Source organism: Candoia aspera, chromosome 1 (assembly GCF_035149785.1).
Source record: "Candoia aspera isolate rCanAsp1 chromosome 1, rCanAsp1.hap2, whole genome shotgun sequence".
Classification (NCBI taxonomy): domain Eukaryota; kingdom Metazoa; phylum Chordata; class Lepidosauria; order Squamata; family Boidae; genus Candoia; species Candoia aspera.
The window spans coordinates 1,436,196-1,455,456 of record NC_086153.1 but is presented as its reverse complement, the minus strand read 5'-3'; the positions used below and the strand labels follow the sequence as shown (position 1 = coordinate 1,455,456).

The following is a 19,261-nucleotide window of genomic DNA, read 5'->3' as shown; positions in this document are numbered from 1 at the left end:
AGTGGAGAAATGGCAGGCGCTGTACACCATCCTGGAAGCCTTTGGCAACAGCAGCACAAGCTTGAACAGCAATGCCACGCGCTTCTCACAGATCACCTCCCTGGACTTCGACCAGGCTGGGCAGGTGGCATCAGCTTCCGTCCAGGTGAGCTAGGGGTGTGCGCACGCTTCTCTTTCCTGCAATCCTGATCCATCCCCCTGCACCTGCTTATCGTGCCCGAGAGCCACACTCGTCGACTCTAAGTGGACAGGGCAGGGTTGCCATGGGTGGTGGAGTTTGGTGGGCAAAGTTTGCAGTGAGTGCCCCAGTAGAGTTGGCTAGTCCTGAAGGGGAAGCCAGACACGGTGTCTACCAATTTTCTGGAAAACGATGAAAGGAAGAATTCAAATTCTGGATGTTGACAGCACAGTCCAAAAGGGCCTTGGAGTGGGTATAAAATGGGAGTTTGTGGCCACGCTGACCCAACTGGAAAAACAGTTGCAACACTCTGAGAGTGTAGAAGTGCTTTTTGGGGAAGGGGTCAGCAAGCAGGGTGGTCTTCCAGTTGTGAATGCAGGAAGCTGTCGTGGACCAGCCCAGCCCAAGTGGCCTCGGTTGACTGGCACCTGTCCGCCTTGTCTGGGGATGCTCCAAGGAGAGAATCAGGACCTTCTGCAAGGCCGACGGGGTCACCAGGGTAGCTGCCATCCGAAGCTGAGCAGAGATTGCAGTGGGAGGCCATAGGAGGGGTGGGGGGTGCCACCGCCATGCCCTCTTTCTTAATCGCTTTTGTTAGACAATGCTGCTAGAGAAACTCCGGGTTGCCAAGCGCCCCACCAACGAGGCTACGTTCAACGTGTTCTACTATCTCCTGGCTTGTCCGGACAACGCCCTGCGGTAAGGAGACTCTGCTGTCCACTCAAGGTCTTGGCTTAGAGTTTGGGGGTTCTCAAAAAGGGGGTGCTGTGAAAGGAAGGGAGGGGTCTGACTCTGTTTGGATTGGGACTGCAGAGCGGGTCCACCTTCCTAGTTCTCAGTGCTGGGGCCTCACTGGCCACTGGGCCCCAGGGGGAAGGCTCCCGTCCCCGCTGAGTGTCCTTCAGTTGCCCTGTAGGAGAGCCCTACGTCTTGGGGGGTGAAAGGAGACCGGGTGGGCTGGCCCAGCTTGGTGGGGGTGGGGGTGGGGGGCAAAGGGAGCCTGTCAGGATCCGCCTGCTGCCTCCCATGATCTCCTTCCCTTCCTCCGCTTTGCAGGACGGAGCTGCATTTCAACCACTTGGCTGAACACAACGTCTTTGGGATCGTGCCTTTGGCAAAGGTACCCTCTGTGGCCGAATGGGCAGCATTTGCCTCGCGCTGCTGTGGGGCGGGACGTGGCCCGGGGATGGCCTTGACCAAGGTCTGGTTATGGCCGGCCGTGAGGGAGGGCTCCCCGTCAGTGGAAGTCCTCTCCCTGCACGCAGCAGGGGCTTCCAGAAGCCTTCCAGCCGGCCACTCTGGTGGAACAAAGCTGGCGAAAATCAGCTGCTGAGCAAGGCGGGGGGGCGGGGGCCCCTGTTCCCCCGTCTGGGGGGCTTATGTAGAGCCTTAATTAGAAACGTCCCTGCCTTGCTGAGGGGATCGGAGCCGGGTCCTCCGGCCTGATGCTGGGCTGGCGAAGGGAGCAGTGGCCCTCCCGGCTTTCCTGCGTGTGGCGATGAAAAGGCGCTTGGTTTCTTCAGTAGGCCCGTCCGGTTTTATCCCTGGTTTTCTGTTTGGCTGCAGCCGGAGGAGAAGCAGAAAGCAGCGCAGCGGTTCAGCAAGCTGCAGGCGGCCATGAAGGTGATGGGCATTTCCAGCGACGAGCAGAAGGCCTTCTGGCTCGTCCTGGGGGCTGTTTGCCACCTGGGGGCGGCTGGAGCCACCAAAGGTAGGGGGCGCACTTAGCATCCTGCCCGGAGGGGCTTCCTTGCAAGAAAAGGGACGGGGGTGGGGTCAGTTGGCCACTCCGGAATGTGGCTCCTTCCCCAAAGGGACGGGGCCAGCCGCTGCCACCCGGGGCCCCGCTCCTACCGCGTTGGCACAGGGAAACTGGTCCTCCTCCCCAGGCGGGAACTACCTTGGGACGCGGGGCAGGGCACGCGCTGATAAATGCACCCAGGGGGCCCTCGTAATCCCTGCTGCGTCCTGGGCTGACGGGGCAGGGGTTGCCCGGCCCCGCTGCAGAATCACCAGCGGGCGTGAGTGTGTGTGTGTCTGTATGTGCACGTAAGGTGGAGCCAGTGTCCCCCTGAGACGCACAGAGCCAGTAAAACAGCGATCCAGACGAGCAATATGATGACGCGGCACCTGTCCTAAGCAGCGTCTTTTGTAAAGAAGTCAAATGGGAATTCCCAACCATCACCCAGGAAACCGCTTGCCACGCCGCATGTCTCCCTTCCAGGAGATCTTGCGAGAGGCTCACTGAGCTTGTTGGAGGTCCTTAGCTATACAGGTAGTCCTCGCTGAACAACCATTTGTTTAGTGACGCTTCAGACTTAGGACAGAGCTGGAAAAAATGACTTGTGACCTGTCCTCACACTTATAACCGCTGCAGCGTCCCCTCAGTTATGTGGTCATGGTTTGGGTGCTTGGCAACCGGTTCCCATTTACAACCGTTGCAGCATCCTGCGGTCACATAATCGCCATTTTCGACCTTCCTGCTCGGCTTCTGGCAAGCAAAATCAATGGGGAACCCTGTGATTCGCAACAACAATGTGGTCTGCTTAATGCCCACAGTGATTTGCTTAACAACCGCTGCAAAAAAGGTTGTAAAATTGGGATGGATTCACTTAATGACCGCTTCGCTTAGCAACCAAAATTCTGGTCCCAATTGACATTAAGCGAGGACTACCTGTAATGGGATCCAGCTTGCCGTGGGCCTCGCTCCTCGATGAGCAGGTGGCCCTGCGGAAGACCTGAATGCTGGCCCAGCTGTTAGCCGGGCCCAGGGCCAGACTGGCCCGCACTGCCTCTTGGTGGGCCTGGCGTGGTTGGTCGGCAAGGCTTGCTGGGATGGGGGTAGCGGTGGGGGCAAGATGACGGGCCCTTTCTCGGTTGCAGCTGCTTTCCCCAGGCAGGCAGGGGCACGGAGCATGTCTCCTGTGTGAGTGCTGTCTCTTTCAGTTTCAAGGAAGGGGCACCTTCTTCTCCAGGCTGAAAGGAGGGAGGATCCCTCGCTGCTGGAGATGGGCAAGGGAAGGTGACTTTCCACGTGCCCGGTCTAGTCTGAGGAGGGGACACTGCCGGGGGGTGGGGGTTGGATTAAAGGACGTGGAGGAGCTTGTTAGACCGCCTGGGAATTCCCCACACCTGTTTTTGCTACGTTCCTGTGCTCCAGGTGGGCAGCTTTACCTCATTTATTTGAAGCATTTTACTCTGTTTTTTCACTTAAGAAGACTCCCAAAGTAGGTCACACGGAATCAGAAATAATCCCTAGCTGGTTTGGACCTTCAAGGACTTTAAAGGGATGCAGGAAAGAGAAAAGAAAGCAAACTCAAGGGATCGTTCCGAAAACTTAGTGAAGTTTTGGAATGCCCCATTTGAGTGGAAAGGAAAAAGAGGCCTATTGCTGTGAATCTCCTTAACTTTCTTTTTTTTTGAGCATGGCATGGGCACTTCCTCCTGCCCACGGCTTCTGGGTTTCCTTTAAAGTGCCTGCCCTGGGCATGGTGGGCAACACGGAGGAGGCATCAGTCTGTGCTGCCCATGGCAGACTTTGGCTAGAGAAGTGTGGTAGCAGGGAATTTTTCCCACCCCAGCACGTAAAAATGGTTAGTTTTGCTCCAAGTCCTTCCATAAGCAGCCCAGTGTTCTAAAAATAAAAATGGAATTGCTGTCTTCATCCAGAAGCTGCCATCTTACTCAGATGCCACCAGCAGAGGGCAAACCTGTCTTAAGATTTTGTGCTGCGAAGCTGTGGAATGGGGCCGTTGGGCACCATTTCTGTGGGGGGGGGGGGTTGAACAGCTGTTCCTTCCTGGCACAACACGTGCGTGCTTTGAGACTGTACAGCATGAGTGAAAGAGAAAGTGTTTTCCTAGTTCAGGGTAATTAGTACCCCTGAGGGTTGGCCCTGTCTAGCTAAAGGGTCTTGGCAGAGCCCACCTAAGTCCTCTGGCTCTGTGGCATTACAGGTAGTCCTCGCTTAACAACCATTCGATTAGTGACAGTTTGGACTTACGACGGTGCTGAAAAAACCGACTTATGACTGGTCCTCACGCTTATGTCCGGCACTGCATCCCCGTGGTCACATGATCACAATTTGGGTGTTTTTCAACCGGTTCGCATTTATGGCTGTTGCAGCGTCCTGTGCTCACGTGATCGCCATTTTTGACCTTCCCAGCCGGCTCCTGGCAAGCAAAGTCAATGGGGAACCACATGATTCGCTTAACGACCATGTGGTTCACCTAATGCCGGTGGTGATTTGCTTAACAACCGCTGCAAAAAAGGTAATAAAATTGGATCAGATTCTCTTAATGACTGCTTTGCTTAGTAACTGAAATTCCAGTCCCAATTGTGATCGTTAACCAAGGACTACCTGTACTCAGGTGGTTCCAACACCAGGCGGGCTGTCGGGGGTAACATACCTCCGGTTTTGAATGTCCATGTGAAGGAGCATTAACCCCCTGCCCCCCCTGAACGTGTGTGTGTGTGAGGGTGCTCCCCCCCCACGTTTCATCCAAGAGCTTTGGTGCCGTCGCTGCCTTCTAATTCACTCTTTTTGTGTTTGCATGGTGCATGCCGTTCCCTGTGCAATTCAGACAGCAGCGAAGGTAATGTGCTGTTCCTCGCCCCAAATGACACCTCCTTCCTCCCCTCCGTCTGTTCCGCCCCATCCCCCCCCCGTTTCTTTGCTTCGAGTTCGAGGCTTCACCTGCATGCCGGCCAGTCTGTCCCCACTCGTTCTGCCCCTCTGCTTGGCTCATTGTGCCTGGAATCTTAACCCCTTTCCATGGGGGGGGGGATCCCCAAGGGGTGGTCACAACAGTCAAGATGGTTGGCATGGTTTCTGCGCACGCCACGCGTGCCCCAGTTGCACCAATGTGGCTGCCACCTTGACCTTTTTGACCGTGCCGTGCGGATGGCCCTGTGTTTTCAGCTGGGGCCTGGAATCTCTTTGGCTCCTGGTTTGAAAGGGCCGCCAAGGTGGGCCTGTGAGTTTCCCTTATTTCTGAGTCACGATTGGCAAAATGAGGAGGGGGGCGGGGGAAATAGTAAGTAGGAAGAAACTGGGACTGCAGCCGCTTCCCCCTCTGGCTTGTTCTTCCTGTCCGGTCTGGGAGCCGCCATCCCCGGGGGTCCCTCTCCCACCGTAAGCATCCGCCACCGTGCAGCTTCCCTCCCTTTTGGCCCTTCACGACTGTTTTCGGGGAGGGGCGAAGATAGAAGGGCCAAGGGGAAGGCACAGAACAAGGGCAGGCGTCCTAACTGGATGCCCCATAAGTCCCATGCGGGAGGGAGGGAGGGGAGTAATGAAAGCCCCCGGGGCGTGAATTTGCATGACATTTCCCAGCCCGCCTGGGCGAGGCTGGGAATTTGGTGGCTGCCCTCTCGCCTCCAGTGCAGACTTCTGACCCGAGCATGCTGTGGGCTGGGAGTCTGCGGCAACCTAGAAGAGACGGAGGGCGGTGTCATCTCGGGGGGCGGCTCAGAGCAGCAGTTTTCTGCAGCTTGAGGAGTGGGCTGGCATGGCTCCCATCCTCTCTTGCTTCTCCTCTGAGGCCTGTCCTGCTCTAAAATTAATGCCTTAGAGCCGTGTTTTTCAAACTTGGCCACTTCAAGTCGGGTGGACTTCAACTCCCAGAATTTCCCAGCCAGCCTGGCTGCGCCCGTCTTAAAGTAGCCAGATTTGAACAACCCGGCCTTAGAGGCGGTGGACTTCTCTGGGTGGCTGGGAACCTTCAGTGGTGTTGGCTTCCCGAGGCCTCTCCCCCCGGAACTGGGATCCCGACACCCTGTGCCTCCATGTTGGGATGGAAGCATCCTCCATGACCCCCTGGGCTGGAGACAAAGATCCCTTCCCAGATGTCCTCCCACTCTTTGGTATCTGAGTGGGGATCGTTGACTCTTGGAAGCCTGGAACTCCTGCCTCCCTGAAGATCCACTCCAGGACCTGCTGCTGCTGCTGCTGCTGCTGCTGCTGCCGCCAGGACCTGGGGGGTCACAGGATGGGGAAGGTGACAGGGAAGGATGTTTTGGTGGGGTGGGGAAGTGTAGGGGGTGGACACCTGCCCCGCTGCAGAGAAGTAGCCAGAAGGGGGTCCCACTCTGTAGCCCTCCTAGCCTTGCAGATGGGCTCCCTTGTTGCCTGGCCACTGAGCATTCGAGGGGGGATGTCCCGCCCACCCCCACCCCCGCCTTCAAGGGGAATTGAAGGGGGGGCTCTCCAGCCTGCTTTATGCCGCGGGGACCTCCCAGGCTGTTCCTCTCTGCCCCACCCGCCTCTGGGAAGGCACAGGGGAGGTTCCTCCCCCCCGCCCGCCGCTTTCCAGCCCACGCACAGACAGAGAATGGCTCCGTGCCATGATTAGCCTGGCAGAGACGTTAAGCTGTTGACCTCCAATCTTCTCTCATCAAATTCCTAAATACATTTTCATTAGGGCTCTTTGCTTCCTCCCATCATTTTTCTCCCTGTCTTGTTCTTTCATTTCATACACGATGAATAATGACAAGGCCAGGCAGCGGGTCCTGCCACGCTGGGCCCTGATAAAGCACAGTCTTCCTCCTAATGAAATTTCCCTTCCCTCCTCTGCTCGCCCGCCCAGGAAGAACTGTGCGGTCTGTTCCTGGGAGGCCCCATCCACCTCACCATGGGAGGGAAGAGTGACCCCGGGTTGGGAGGGACCGTGGAGGTCTTCTAGTCCAACCCCCTGCCCAGGACAGGAATCCTCATACCATCTCGGTCAAATGGTTGCCTGATCTTTTTCTCTCCTTGCCCGGGGCTGGCACAGGGGCACCTCCCCCTCCCGGGCTCAGCCCTCAGCCCCCCTGTCTTCTGCTTTCAGCTGGGAGGAAGCAGTTTGCTCGTCACGAGTGGGCCCAGAAAGCCGCCTACCTGCTGGGGTGCACCCTGGAAGAGCTGTCCTCGGCCATCTTCAAGCAGCAGCCCAAAGGCACCCTGCAGAGGTCCACCTCCTTCCGCCAGGGACCAGAGGACGCGGCGCTGGCGGACGGCTCAGGTGGGGAAGGTCAAGGCAGAGCCCGCCCCGGGTGCAAGGCCTTTTCGGAACAGCTTCTCCAACTTCCTGCTTTTAAGTGCTTGCTCCGTCTTTGGAACTCTGCCTTGTGCGCTCGCTGGGCAGGAGATCCAGGTCCCACGACAGATGCAAGAGATCTGATGACAGTGGGTGGTTGAGTCAATGGTTCTCAACTGTGGCTTGGCACCCCCAGGGAGGACACCCAAAATTAGGGGCCGGGCAGTTTTTTTCAAACCCGATCAGGTTTGCCCTTGGCTTGCACAAGCAGTTACCGTGCTGAAGCATAGGTGAAGGTCTGAGTGAAAGAGATGCATTTAATTATTACTCAGCTCTAACCCCGACAGAATGATTAGCCTTGCTTGTGCCGGGTGGGTGCCATGCAAATCCATGTATTACTTTAAGGGGTCCCAGCACTGTGACATTTGAGTCTCTCTCTCACGCACACGCACGCATGCACACGCGCACACCCACGCGCACGAGGAAATCCTCCAGGGTTTATGCAGAACAGACTCTGCACAAAGGAAGGGGAGTGATTTCCCCCTAACCTGCCATATTTAGCGGGGGGGTACCGCTTCTAGCTGGATCCTCACTTCTCCAGCTCATGAAACTTGGATTTGGGCTGCTTACGGAGCAGTGAGCAGGAGAGAGGCGGACCTTCTCCTGCCCACCCCAAGTATCCTGGGCTCTTCTGAGGCCCGCGACGCGTTTCCCGTGCTCCGGCGGGGCAGGTGGCTCTTCCCAGCGAGGCCTGCCTCACCCCGGCCCCCTCTGCCTTGGCTCCGCAGGCCTGAAGACCTCTGCTTTGGAGTGTTTGGAAGCCCTGGCCTCCAGCTTGTACTCGGAAGCGTTCACCCTGCTGATCTCACTCCTCAACAGGTACGGAAGCATCATCGGCGCAGCCCCCAGGCTTCCCCCTTTCCTCCCTCGCCTCATCCTTGCCCATCTCCTGACATTAACAAGCTCTCTCAGTGCCGGAGACCTTTCCAGACCCCAATGCATTAGCCGAGCGAATGAGGACGAAAGCTTTCTAAACTGAGGAAGGCTTTCCGGTTTCTGCCCTGCCATCGTCCTTCTGCAGAAACGAGGGCAGGATGGCCCTTGACCCCACAGGGCCTCCCGGCCAGCTCTGCACCCCCCCCAGGTGGGCGCTTCTCCCTTTCTCAGAGGGAGAGGAGCACCTGCTCATCCGACAGCTGCAGGTGAGGGGGCCCTGACAGGCAGCTTCTCAGCAGCTGGATTCCAAGCGGACTGCTCGGCCTTGGGCAGCACGGCTCCTCCCCTTGGGATCCTTCCTCTGTCCATGCAGGCGTTAATGCTGCGCATGGAGCTTTCTGAAGGCCAGGCCAGGCTAAGCGCATCCTCCAGTTGGGGCAGCCTCGTACGACTTGATTTCTTAGACGATAGGCTAATTAGCACTAAAAGGCTCTTTGGAGTATATGATGCTATGTGGCTGTAATTCTGTAATGCATAAATGCTAAGGATGATTGTAAAAAGTCATTTCATTCTGCATATTTAGCGCCATGACTGGAATGGGCTTATTCCTCTATTAACGTTACAGCGATGTAATGCTATTACAGCCCTGGGATGTTACAGCAGTCTGTCTCTTTTTCATTATAAAAGCACCTAAAATAACACTTGGAAAAGCACCGAATGAAAGAAAGGGGACTGATGGATGGATGGTGGGGTCACAGAAAGGTATTCACCCGCATGGCTTGTAATTAAGGTACACGGAGCTAAGCTGTATCAGCCTCACTTTTCCAAGGCATCCTTGGCCATGCCAACCCCACCATCGAAAAGGGAGACAGGCTGCACCAGATGGTTAAAAAGAGCCAGTCACACCTCGGCCCAGGTGGACCTTGGATTGCATCATCACATTACCAGCCTGAGTTCTTTTACCATCCTCTGCGGCCCCCCCGGGCTGCACCAAAGCAAAGCTGTAGCTGTGTGGATTTTGCCACACTCCTCTTCTGCGAAGGGTCTCCTTTCTGCAGCCTGCCGAGTAGAAGCCTCCCCCTCCCGGGGACGGTACTGTCCCTTTGTCCAGCCAGCCAAGCGGAGTCACCTTGGGGGGGGGGAAATCCCCTCCCAGGGATATCCGCTGCCCACACCTGCCAACCTCCTCTCTTCCCCGCAGGGCTCTCAAGTCCAGCCAGCGCTCCTTGTGTTCCATGATGATCGTGGATACGCCTGGCCTCCAGAACCCTGAGATGGCCGGCCAGAGCCGCGGGGCCACCTTCGAGGAGCTGTGCCACAACTACGCCCAGGAGCGGCTGCAGGCGCTCTTTCACGAGCGAACCTTCGTGCAGGAGCTGGAGCGATACAAGGAGGTACTCCCTGGGCTTGGGGGTGAGCAGAAGGTAAAAGAGAGCAGCTGGGCAGTGCAGGACCTCGCTCTGTCCCGCCCCCCGCCTTGCTTTGCCTGCTAACAGAGTCCCTGTGGAAGTCCTGTAGAGTTTGACTGATTAAAACCAGAGAGGCAGAAGCCTCGTTAACCCAATCAGTAGCTTCTGATCTGCCCCCTTCCAGAAACAGGGGTTTTCCTGGGGAATTCCTCCTCCTCTTCTGGCCACCCTAAATTGGGCCTGGGAACTACAGCTGGTCTCCCTGCTGGGATCTCCGTGGGCTGTTTTCTGAGTCTCTCTTTGGTGAGGTTGGCATGGCAGCATTGGGAAATAATAATAATAATAATAATAATAAAAAACAAAAACAAAAACATGCCACTCAACTCTCAGTGACTCCCACCTGACTCTGGGGACTTCGTAACATCCTTATTCCCCAGTTCACCTGCAACAAGGACCCAGTTGGCACAGCAAACATCTGGATCCAGAAATATGTGCCCCCACCCCTGGGAGGTTTTTCCAGGGTGTGTCTGCCCAAATGGCCTCTTTCAGGCCTGTCTCCTTCCAGTCCTCCTTCACAAAGGGGGGGGCATGATTCGAGCACTACCCACCTCAAAGGGAGGCTGCGATAGGCACCTGCCTTCTCCCAGGAGCTCTGCCCAGATTGGGTGGCACTGAGTCCTTCGGCAAGAGGCGGTCCAAACTCCTGCAAGACTCCCCAACAGGCAGAAACACCAGCGTTGCCCGCCCAAGGCTGGTCCCGCTGCTGAAATGGTTACTGGGCTGCGGTGGAGGGAGAAGCCGGCCTCTGGCCACACTTCAAGATGCAGTGAAGCAGTAAGAAGCAGCTATATTGACCCTTAGCGGACTTTTTATTGAAATTTAAAATCGCCAGGGGTGCGGTAAGTCATATTGCGGACCCTCACGAAGGTCACACAGACGCTCCTGAGCCCTTCCTAGCACAGGTGCAGGGAAGTTCTGTGGCCCTGATTGGCTGACTTGTTGAGCCAAGTCAGAATTCTGATTAATATAATATAATACTGTTCGTTCATTCCTCTGGGGAGATCAAGGTGCCAGAGATAGGAATCCAAGCATTCTCACCCCTGTCCTGCTGCCTTAAAGGTGGAAGGAGAGATTTTGGCTGAAAATTTGCACGCCACCTCTGAACCACAACCTAGCACACCGCATTGTGGCCCAATGTGAGCCTAGATTGTGGTTTATTGTGACAGAAGAATCCAGAAAATTGGATAAACAGATAGGCTTGTGGTGCACACACAGCCCGTTTTAACTACCTGGGCAAGATGGAAGGTGATATTTCCATTTAAGAAGGTTTTTTTTTTCTTCCTTCCTTCCTCCCTCCTTTCTTTTTCTTGCTTCCTCCCCAGTGCTCTTATGTGGGGGTTGGTGCCTGGGGGGGGGTCCTCCTCTCCTTGGCCTTCTCCAATGCGCTGCCTCCAGAGGAGCTGGGCTAGAGCCCCCAGTAGCCCTGTGTGCAGAGCCCAGCTGGTTGTGGATGATGAAAGATGTAGTCCAAATCCCCCGTAGGAGGCCAGGCTGGGGAAGGCTCTGAGATGCGTCTGTTCTGCCCATCCTTCCCCCAGATCCTGAACTCTGGAAATCCAGATTTGGAGACTGGAATGTTCCGAGTTCCTAGAGGCCGTGCCAAGTTTTTAATCCATTCCTGCGGTCTGTTTTTCCAGTCACTCTGGACTTCTTCGTGTCATGTTAGAAGAATGGGAGGGAAGGGAGGGAGCTGAATGTTGGCGTAAGCATTTTGTCCACCGGCGCGTGGGGCGCCAGTGAGCGGCAGATCGGTTCTCCTGCTTCCCAGCTCTGCTCGCTGCAGGAAATCCTCCTCCCCAGGGCTTTTGTCTTTTTCCCCCAGGCGGGGGCTGTCCAAGGAAACCCCTGCTGTGTGTGATTGTAGATTCCCTTTTGACTAATGCACTGACCAGGGCTCTCTGCCCCTCCTCCCTCTGGGTGCCTTTAACTGCAACCCGTAGCCACAGATCACTAATCGCTCCTCCTCTGTCCATCCTCTCTAGGAAAACATAGGCCTTTCCTTAGATGCCTTAGAGCCCAGTACCTCGGGCTCCGTAGCCACAGTAGACCAAGCGTCCCACCAGGCACTGGTAAGCTGCATGCAAGGGCCTTTCAGGGCCATCAGGCCCGTGTCTCTGTCCTCTTCCGCCCCTTCGCTCCCCTCCCTGCCCTGGCAATCAGCAGCTGCTTGGCGGGGGGGTCGTGATGGTTGGGAGACGGGGCTGGGGGTGGGGTGGGGGTCGGGGGGGCTAGTGGGGAGGCCAGAGGCCAGCTTCGAGCCTCTCCCTCCGTCCAGAAGCAGAGCAAAAAGGCTCTTGATGTGAAGCGAGAAGCCATGTTTACTCTGGTCTTTTTGAAGATGTGGCTCCTACCTCAAAGACTGGGAGCAAAAGAAATTGGGAGCATCGTCAGGCTGCTGGGAAGCTTTATCTCCAGGCCAGCTTCTCCTGGTTTATTTGTTGGTTGCTGGTTGGTTGTTTTTTTTCCCAACATGAACCCTTGAAGCCTGTGGCTAAAAAACACAGGCGTGGCCTTGCAAGGTGATTCGGGCATTGGATCCTGGGCTGGAGTTCGGGCGACCGAAGAATCTAGCCAGTTGTTGCTGGGAAATTAGCCCTGAATTGGTCTCCTCCCTTCCTTTGGTCCTTGCAAACCCTCTTTGGATGCTTTTGCATCTTGCATCTTGCACCACGCATCATGATCTGGGTTTATTGGGCAGGCTGAGCTGGGGACAGCAGCCGTTGCTGTTCTGAAGGGGGCGTTACGGACTTTGGTTGCTTTCGGTTTGGAACTCGGGCACATACCTGATGAGCTGAGTTGCCCGCTTGCTGATTCTCCGAGAACCTCCTGGTGCCCTTCTCACCCTAATTTTCTCAGTTCCGGTCCCACCACTGTGCGTAAGGAGGCAGAGGGAGGCGTGGTTGCGGAAGTACGCGGCGAGAGGGAAGATGAAGGGAGAAAGGGTGCCGTGGATTTGCAGCTGCCCGTGCCTGAGCTGGAGAACCAACTTCTTTGCTGGGAGGACCATCTGGGCAGAGCATTCGCTCTCCCAGTTAGCCGCCAGAGACGAGAGCCAGTTTGGTGCGGTGGTGAAGGCACCAGGCCAGAAACCGGGAGACCCTGAGTTCTAGTCCCGCCTTAGGCACAAAGCCAGCTGGGTGACCCTGGCCAGCCACTCTCTCTCAGCCCTAGGAAGGACGCAATGGCAAACCCCTTCTGAAAACCTTGCCAAGAAAACTGCAGTCGCTGAGAATCGGACACGATTGAACAGATTAAAAAAAAAGGAGAATGCTCTGGCTCCAGGTTGGGGGGTGGCTGTTGGGGTCGGTTAGCTGTCTGTGCAAATCTGCCTCCTCAAGAGTGAGGGCACGTGGGCGTGGTGGGTGGGTGTGAGGGGGAGCAGGAGAGCTGCTGCAGCTCCATGACCATCGTAAGCCCCCCCCCCTGCCCCCAGCACTCTGAACTGAGGAGGTCCCTCCTCCAGCTGCTGTGGCAGGCCTGGTGGGTGGGGATGGTAGGGCTGGCCTGCGAAATGGGTTCGGGGGCCGCGGAGAGTCCGACGGGTGCCGAGGCCCCGAGGGAAAGGTGTGGGAGCTTTCCCCCCGTTCTCTTCTCAAGGCGGGAGCTGTTTCGGTTGGAAGGAGTGAGGAGTCATAAAAATGTGGAATTGGAAGGGTCATCTAGTCCAGCCCTGCACCTCTGGTCCTGCAGTGTGCAGGAAAGCCACTTAAAGCACCCTGGAGAGGTGGTTGTCCAGTCTCTTCCTAAACATCTCCAGAGATGGGGAGCCCACCTCCTCCACAGAGAGGCTCTTCCATTACTGGGCAGATCCCACCTCTAGGAAGCTTTTCCTCATATTTAAATGAAATCTCGGTAGCCCAGCTTTTACCTGTTGTTGCTGGTCCTCGGTTCTAGAGTTGCTGACCGTTTCCTCTAGGGCTCCCTCCTGCGGACTTGAGCACAGCGGTCCCGCCTCCCCTTCGTCTTTTCTCCCAACGCAACGTGCCAGGCCCTCCAGTCTGTCCTCACCGGGCATGTCCCCAAGGCCCTGTGCCATCTCTCTCGCCCTCCGTCGGACCCTCTCCACCCTTTCAGTGTCCTTCTGGAAATGGGGTGTCCAGCTTTGCGCACAGTGCTCCAGATGTGCCCTCCCAATTCACCACAACTGCCACTGTTGCTCTTCATAGAGCAAAAGGGCACGCTTGTGAATGGGTGTTGGCTCAGATAATTGTCACATTTTTCTTTTCGAGTTTAGGGGATACTTAAAGCTGGTTTTTCCCCTAATGATCAGGAGGAGTAGAAAGAGTAGAAGCCTTAACATCCCGAGAATTATCTCATCCCATGGGCCTCCTGGGATGGGAGGCAGGATTGTGGATGCTGGAGAAACCGTGGCCAGTGAACAGTTGGGCAACCATTGATGCAGCTGCAACCAAAAATGCTCCTCCCACCAGCCCTGGAGTCTCCTGCGTTTTTCTCATGAGTCCTCTTGACCTTATTTGGTTTCTTCCTGGCAATGGCAGCATTTTTGGAACCGTTTTTGGAAGCTGGTAGACCATCTCTGTTGCCGAGTTATCCTTGCTGACATTTTTCCGCCCACCCCACGATTGGGGCGGCCTAGGGTTCTCCTGCTTCCTGGATCCCTGACTCTGAGAAAACCAACGACAGATTTAAATGCGTTTGTGCATCCTAATATGTGCACACTCTTTTTTAGTGAAGCCCCGTAGGGAGATGGACTTTCATTCAGACCCCCTGCAACGTGGCCTCCGTACGCTCGTCACAATACCCCCGGCAGGCTGCGGTTTGGGGTCCCGTGGAAGTGCAGTGGCGGAGGAGGCTTCCTCCGGATGATGGGAAGGCCAGCCCCAGAGCGGTTGCCGTCCTGTGGGGCTGTCATCCTGGCAGCCCATCGTTTTCCTTTTCCGTCAGGGTCTGGCCCAGTGAAGTAATGGAGAGGCGCTGGGACTTGAACGCATCTGTTGCTGCTTGCCATCCTCCTGTCAGACTGGCGAGGGGCCAGCCCCGATGAATGTCAGATGCCCTGCATTAGGAGCCGGAGAGGTCCCCCGCCCAGACACACACGCACAGACACACACACACACCGATCCTCCCAGCGGAGATGATTTGCAAGGGAAGGGGCCTTTCCCCACCCCGGCACCCAGAGCTGCTGCTAGGAACATCCTCCTCCTGTCCCTGGTGCTGCAGACATGCGTTCCCCTCCCGCCACCCCCAGCTCCCCCCTCCCCAGGGCTTGTCTTTACAAAAGGAGGGACCACTGTTTGGGCTCCTAGCCCCCTTTCAGAGCAGTTTGATTTTTAAAAAATCCTTAAAACAAATTCAATAATCTGCATTTCCTGCTGACCTGTCAAAAACATCAGAATGAGGTTTTAAAAACTGAGTAATCATAGGCGCCGGCATGTGAAGTGGATTGTGGCAAGGTAGTGTTGCTATGGGTCTGACTGGGAGAGCTCCCCCACTTTTTTTTTCCTTTTGTGCCTTCAAATCAGTTTTGATCCCTAGTAAAGGTAGTCCTCACTTAGCAACCATTCGTTTAGTGATGGTTTGGACTTACAGCAGTGCTGAAAAAACTGACTTACGACTGGTCCTCACACTTATGGCTGTCACACTGTCCCCATGGTCATGAGATCGTGGTTTGGGTGCTTGGCAACTGGCTCACATTATTTTATTTTATCTCTCAAATTTTTGCTACTGCTCATCTCCCCCCACAAAAGGGACTCTGAGCGGTTTACACTAAGTTAATCAAGTAAGCATTAAAAACAGTAATCATAAATAAAGCATAAAATATAGTACAATACAATATAAAAATAAAAATCCAGATGGCTATAAAAGATTGTAAATATAAGGGGAACACTCTGAGGTGCCAGCCATCCCCAGGCATGACTATTCCCCTCCCCGCCCCAAGCAAGGCGGCAGAGCCCGGTCTTCAGGGACTTCCGGAAGGCCGGGAGTGAAGGGGCTGCCTCACCTCCAGGGGCAGCATGTTCCAGAAGGCGGGGGCCGCTGCAGAGAAGGCCTGCCTCCTGGACCCTGCCAGAGGGAACTCGCTTACTGACAGGGTCCGCAACATGCCCTCTCTGCCTGACCGGGTGGGATGGGTTGATGTAACGGGAGTGAGGCGGTCCCTTAGCCTGGCCCCATGCCAGGTAGGCTTTGGAGGTGATGACCAACACCTCGAATTGGACCCAGAAGGAAACTGGCACCCAGTGCATCTCCCACAGCAAAGGTGTTACGTGTGCCCTTCTAGGGGCACCAAAGATCGCCCACGTGGCTGTATTCTGGTCCAGCTGTAGCTTCTGGATACTCTTCAAGGGTAGCCCCATGTAGACCGCATTGCAATAGTCTATGTGGGAGATGAGCAGGGCATGAGTGACCGTGCGAAGGGCCTCCCGATCCAGGCAGGGCACAACTGGTGCACAACACGCAGCTGCACAAAGGCCCTCCTGGCCATGGCTGCCACCTGCTCTGGAGCAGGAGCCTTGAGTCCAGGAGGACCCCCAGATTCCACACCAGGTCTCTCTGGGGCAGTGCAACCCCATCCAGAACCAAGGATGACAAAGTCCCGGATACTGAGGAGCACCCCCCCCACAGCCACTCCATCTTACCAGGGTTCGGCCGAAGCCTGTTGCTCCCCATCCAGACCCCCACAGCCCCCAGGGACCTGGAGAGGGCGGTCACGGCATCACTTACTTCGCCCGGGATGGAGATGCGAAGTTGGGTATCATCTGCATATTGATGATACCTCACCCCATGGCGACAGATGATCTCGCCCAGCAGTTTCATGCAGATGTTGAAAAGGAGCTGTTTCTGTCCCATATCTGGGCTTGAAATCTGACTGACAGTTTATGACCGTTGCAGCGTCCCGTAGTCATGTGTTCACCATATTCGACCTTCCCGACTGGCTTCTGGCAAGCAAAATCAATGGGGAACCAAGTGATTTGCTTAATGACCAGATGGTTCACTTAACACCCGCAGTGATTCGCTTAACGACTGCTGCAAAAAAGGTAAAATTGGGTCAGATTCACTTAATGACTGCTTTGCTTAGCAACCAGAATTCAGGTCCCAACTGTGGTCATTAAGCAAGGACTATGTGTGACAAGTCGCTGCTGTTCTTTAAACAACATTTGTGGAAGTGTCTGAGAAAGAAGGACTGGCCCAAAGTCACCCCACTGGCTTCTGTGCCTGTCAGGATTAGAACTCAGGGCCCCCTGCTCCTAGTTCAGCATCTTAACCACCAGACCAAACTTGCTGCCCCCAAATGTATCCCAGAACTGATGATGGAAGGAGGGAGTGTCGGATCGATCCTGCCCCTGCGAAGGAACTTGCAGAGGTGAACCCAGGCTCCTGGGTCTTCCTTCTCTCTGCTCCCTTCCTGGCAGGGAATGCCTCAAAAAACATCAAGGATTTACAGCGCCGCCCACCGGCAGAAGTGGGACTCCGGCTAAATGAAAACGACAATACTCCCAGCCAGAAAGCAAGAGCAAAGCCCACAGGGAGGACAGATGCCCAGCGGGACATTCCGCCTCCCGAGACAGGCTCCTCTGACGCCCTGGGCCGGCGCCTGAAGGCCTCCGCGGCTGCCTCGGAGAGTAGCAGGATCAGGGCCAGGCAGATCCTGGGGTGACGGGGTAGGCAGGCCGTGCCACAGAGCAGGCCGTTCCCCCAGCAGCAGGGAATGGGGGTTTGACTCCCGGGGACCAGGGGAGGCTGCCTTCTCACAAAGCCCCGGGCCTTGTGCTTTTCCTCAGCTGCTTTCGCTGGAGACCACAATTCTCAGAAGAGTGACTTTCAGGCCAGGCCCCGAGCCCCCCGCTCACCCTTGAGCGAGGAGCATTCGGGCAGTGCGTGCAGCCACCTGCCCCCCCCCCCAGTTCTCCCAGGATCTGAATGCCATCGCCACCCCCCATTGGGAACCGCTCTGGATCTTGCTCTGCCTTCCATCCCTTCCCTTTTGGAGACAGTCAAGGGAGGGGAGGCTTTTGAAGATACTGCTGGCTGGTTTCTAGCGGCACTTTGTGTTTTGGACTTTTTCTAAATGCGTGCCTTATGGTTTGGTTCCCATATGTCTTCCTCACTTGAGGAAGTCTGTGGGAAAGGTTAGGAGGAGATAATCCTGTCTGGGGCAGTTACCTGGATAACTACTAGGATACTACCTAGATTTCACTTAAATACAGGTGGTCCTCGATTTACGGCTGTCTGTTTAACAACAGTCTGAAGTGATGAATTGGAATAGGTGAATTACGGCCTGTAAAGCACTTCTGAGCATCACAAAATGTCACGACGACGCCCCCCGGTCACACGATCGCATTTCAGGCACTTGGCAACTGGCTCACATTTATGACCGGTTGCAGTGTCCTGTGGTCACGTGATTGTGTTTTGTGACTTTTTTGCCATTTTCCGGCAAAAAATGCCCATTGGGGAAGCTGGATTCGCTTAATGACTGGTGGTTCACTTAACGGCTGCCATAAAAATGGTCATAAAATTGGGTCCGGTCACGTGGTGAGTCAACTTACGACGACTTGTGATGGAAACTCCGGTCCCAGTGGTGGTCGTGAGTCGAGGACCACCTGTATAAGCAAGAACTTCCTGATGGCGAGATCGGTATGACGGGAACAGTCTTCCTGTGGAAGTGGTGGGTTTTCCATTTCTGGAGGATTTCAAGAGGCGGGACAGCCCCTCCCAGGGAGGGTTTGATTGGCTTTCCTGCCACGGCCGAGGGTGGGTCCTTGTGGTTCTTCCCAGCCTTGCAATTCTGGGATGGTTTCTGGAAGACTTTGGCCTGGGGCTAGGGAGGCTGAAGGCGGTGGAGGAGGCTGACGGGCAGCCCGGGAGGAGGCTGGCCGCCGAGGCTCTTGGCGCGCCGGCCGTGGCTTAGCAGGCCAAGAGATTAGTAAGAGAAGGACGGGCTGGGAAGCGCAAAGAAGCCGGCAAATCCCTACTCTTCGCCGAGACGCTTGCGGACGAAGGCTGCACTAGGAACTTCTCGAAGCCGTCCGGAGTTTTTCTCTTGCCCAGGGTTCCGACAGAGGGTGATCGTTCCCCTAATCCGTTTCAAGGATTTGGTCCAAAAGGGCTGGACTTTGATGGCACAGTTGTGGCCGCCACCTTGACTTCTTTGACTCCCCTGCGGACCCCCCCCCCCCGATCCACTACGAGATCCTTTTAGCTGGTGGCACCTGGGATTCCCCCAGGGCCTTGGAGGCGTGCCCTCGCTGGCAGGGATCGGCCTACGCAGGGGCTGCTTGCTTGCTCCTGCGGGTCAGCCGCGAGCCCGAGGAGGCTCTCTGGGGGCGCCCTCCGCTCGGAGGCCGGGAGCGGCAGGGAGGACCAGGCGGATGTCTCGGTGGGGGGGGGGGGGGCGTGTGCGCGCGTGCGCGTGCTTGAATGGACAGCAGGTGCTCCTCCAAGCGCTCCCCACAGAGCTGCAGGGAGTAATTTCGACGCTTAAGCCTCCAGACTGAATTTCTGCGGAGTGAATGCCTCGCGCGGGAACCCTTTACCAGACAAGGCGTGTTTCTCCAGACCCCGGTATTAAGCATTGATTCCTCGTGGGGGAGGCATTGTTTCTCAGCAAAGCTGTTCCTGCCGTGGCTTGCGGCTCGCTTCCTCCGCTGCGGGGCTTCGGGGCCGGGCCTTGCGGGTGGGGAGGGGCGGCCAGCCACGCACGG

At 56.0% G+C, this 19,261-nt stretch overlaps 1 protein-coding gene across 8 annotated transcripts in view; it reads left to right on the top strand.

Annotated features, from left to right (window-relative positions):
- MYO18A (myosin XVIIIA) overlaps positions 1 to 19,261 on the top strand; it is a 120,524-nt gene that overhangs the window by 50,973 nt on the left and 50,290 nt on the right. For 7 of the 8 annotated variants that reach the window (XM_063295047.1, XM_063295038.1, XM_063295021.1 and 4 more), the window contains 8 exons: positions 3 to 145; positions 777 to 877; positions 1,235 to 1,298; positions 1,745 to 1,889; positions 7,006 to 7,179; positions 7,983 to 8,073; positions 9,332 to 9,524; positions 11,582 to 11,668. In XM_063295047.1, the coding sequence (XP_063151117.1) occupies positions 3 to 145; positions 777 to 877; positions 1,235 to 1,298; positions 1,745 to 1,889; positions 7,006 to 7,179; positions 7,983 to 8,073; positions 9,332 to 9,524; positions 11,582 to 11,668 (998 nt within the window). The remainder of the gene's footprint in view (positions 1 to 2; positions 146 to 776; positions 878 to 1,234; positions 1,299 to 1,744; positions 1,890 to 7,005; positions 7,180 to 7,982; positions 8,074 to 9,331; positions 9,525 to 11,581; positions 11,669 to 19,261) is intronic. The other variant, XM_063295013.1, reaches the window with a different exon arrangement.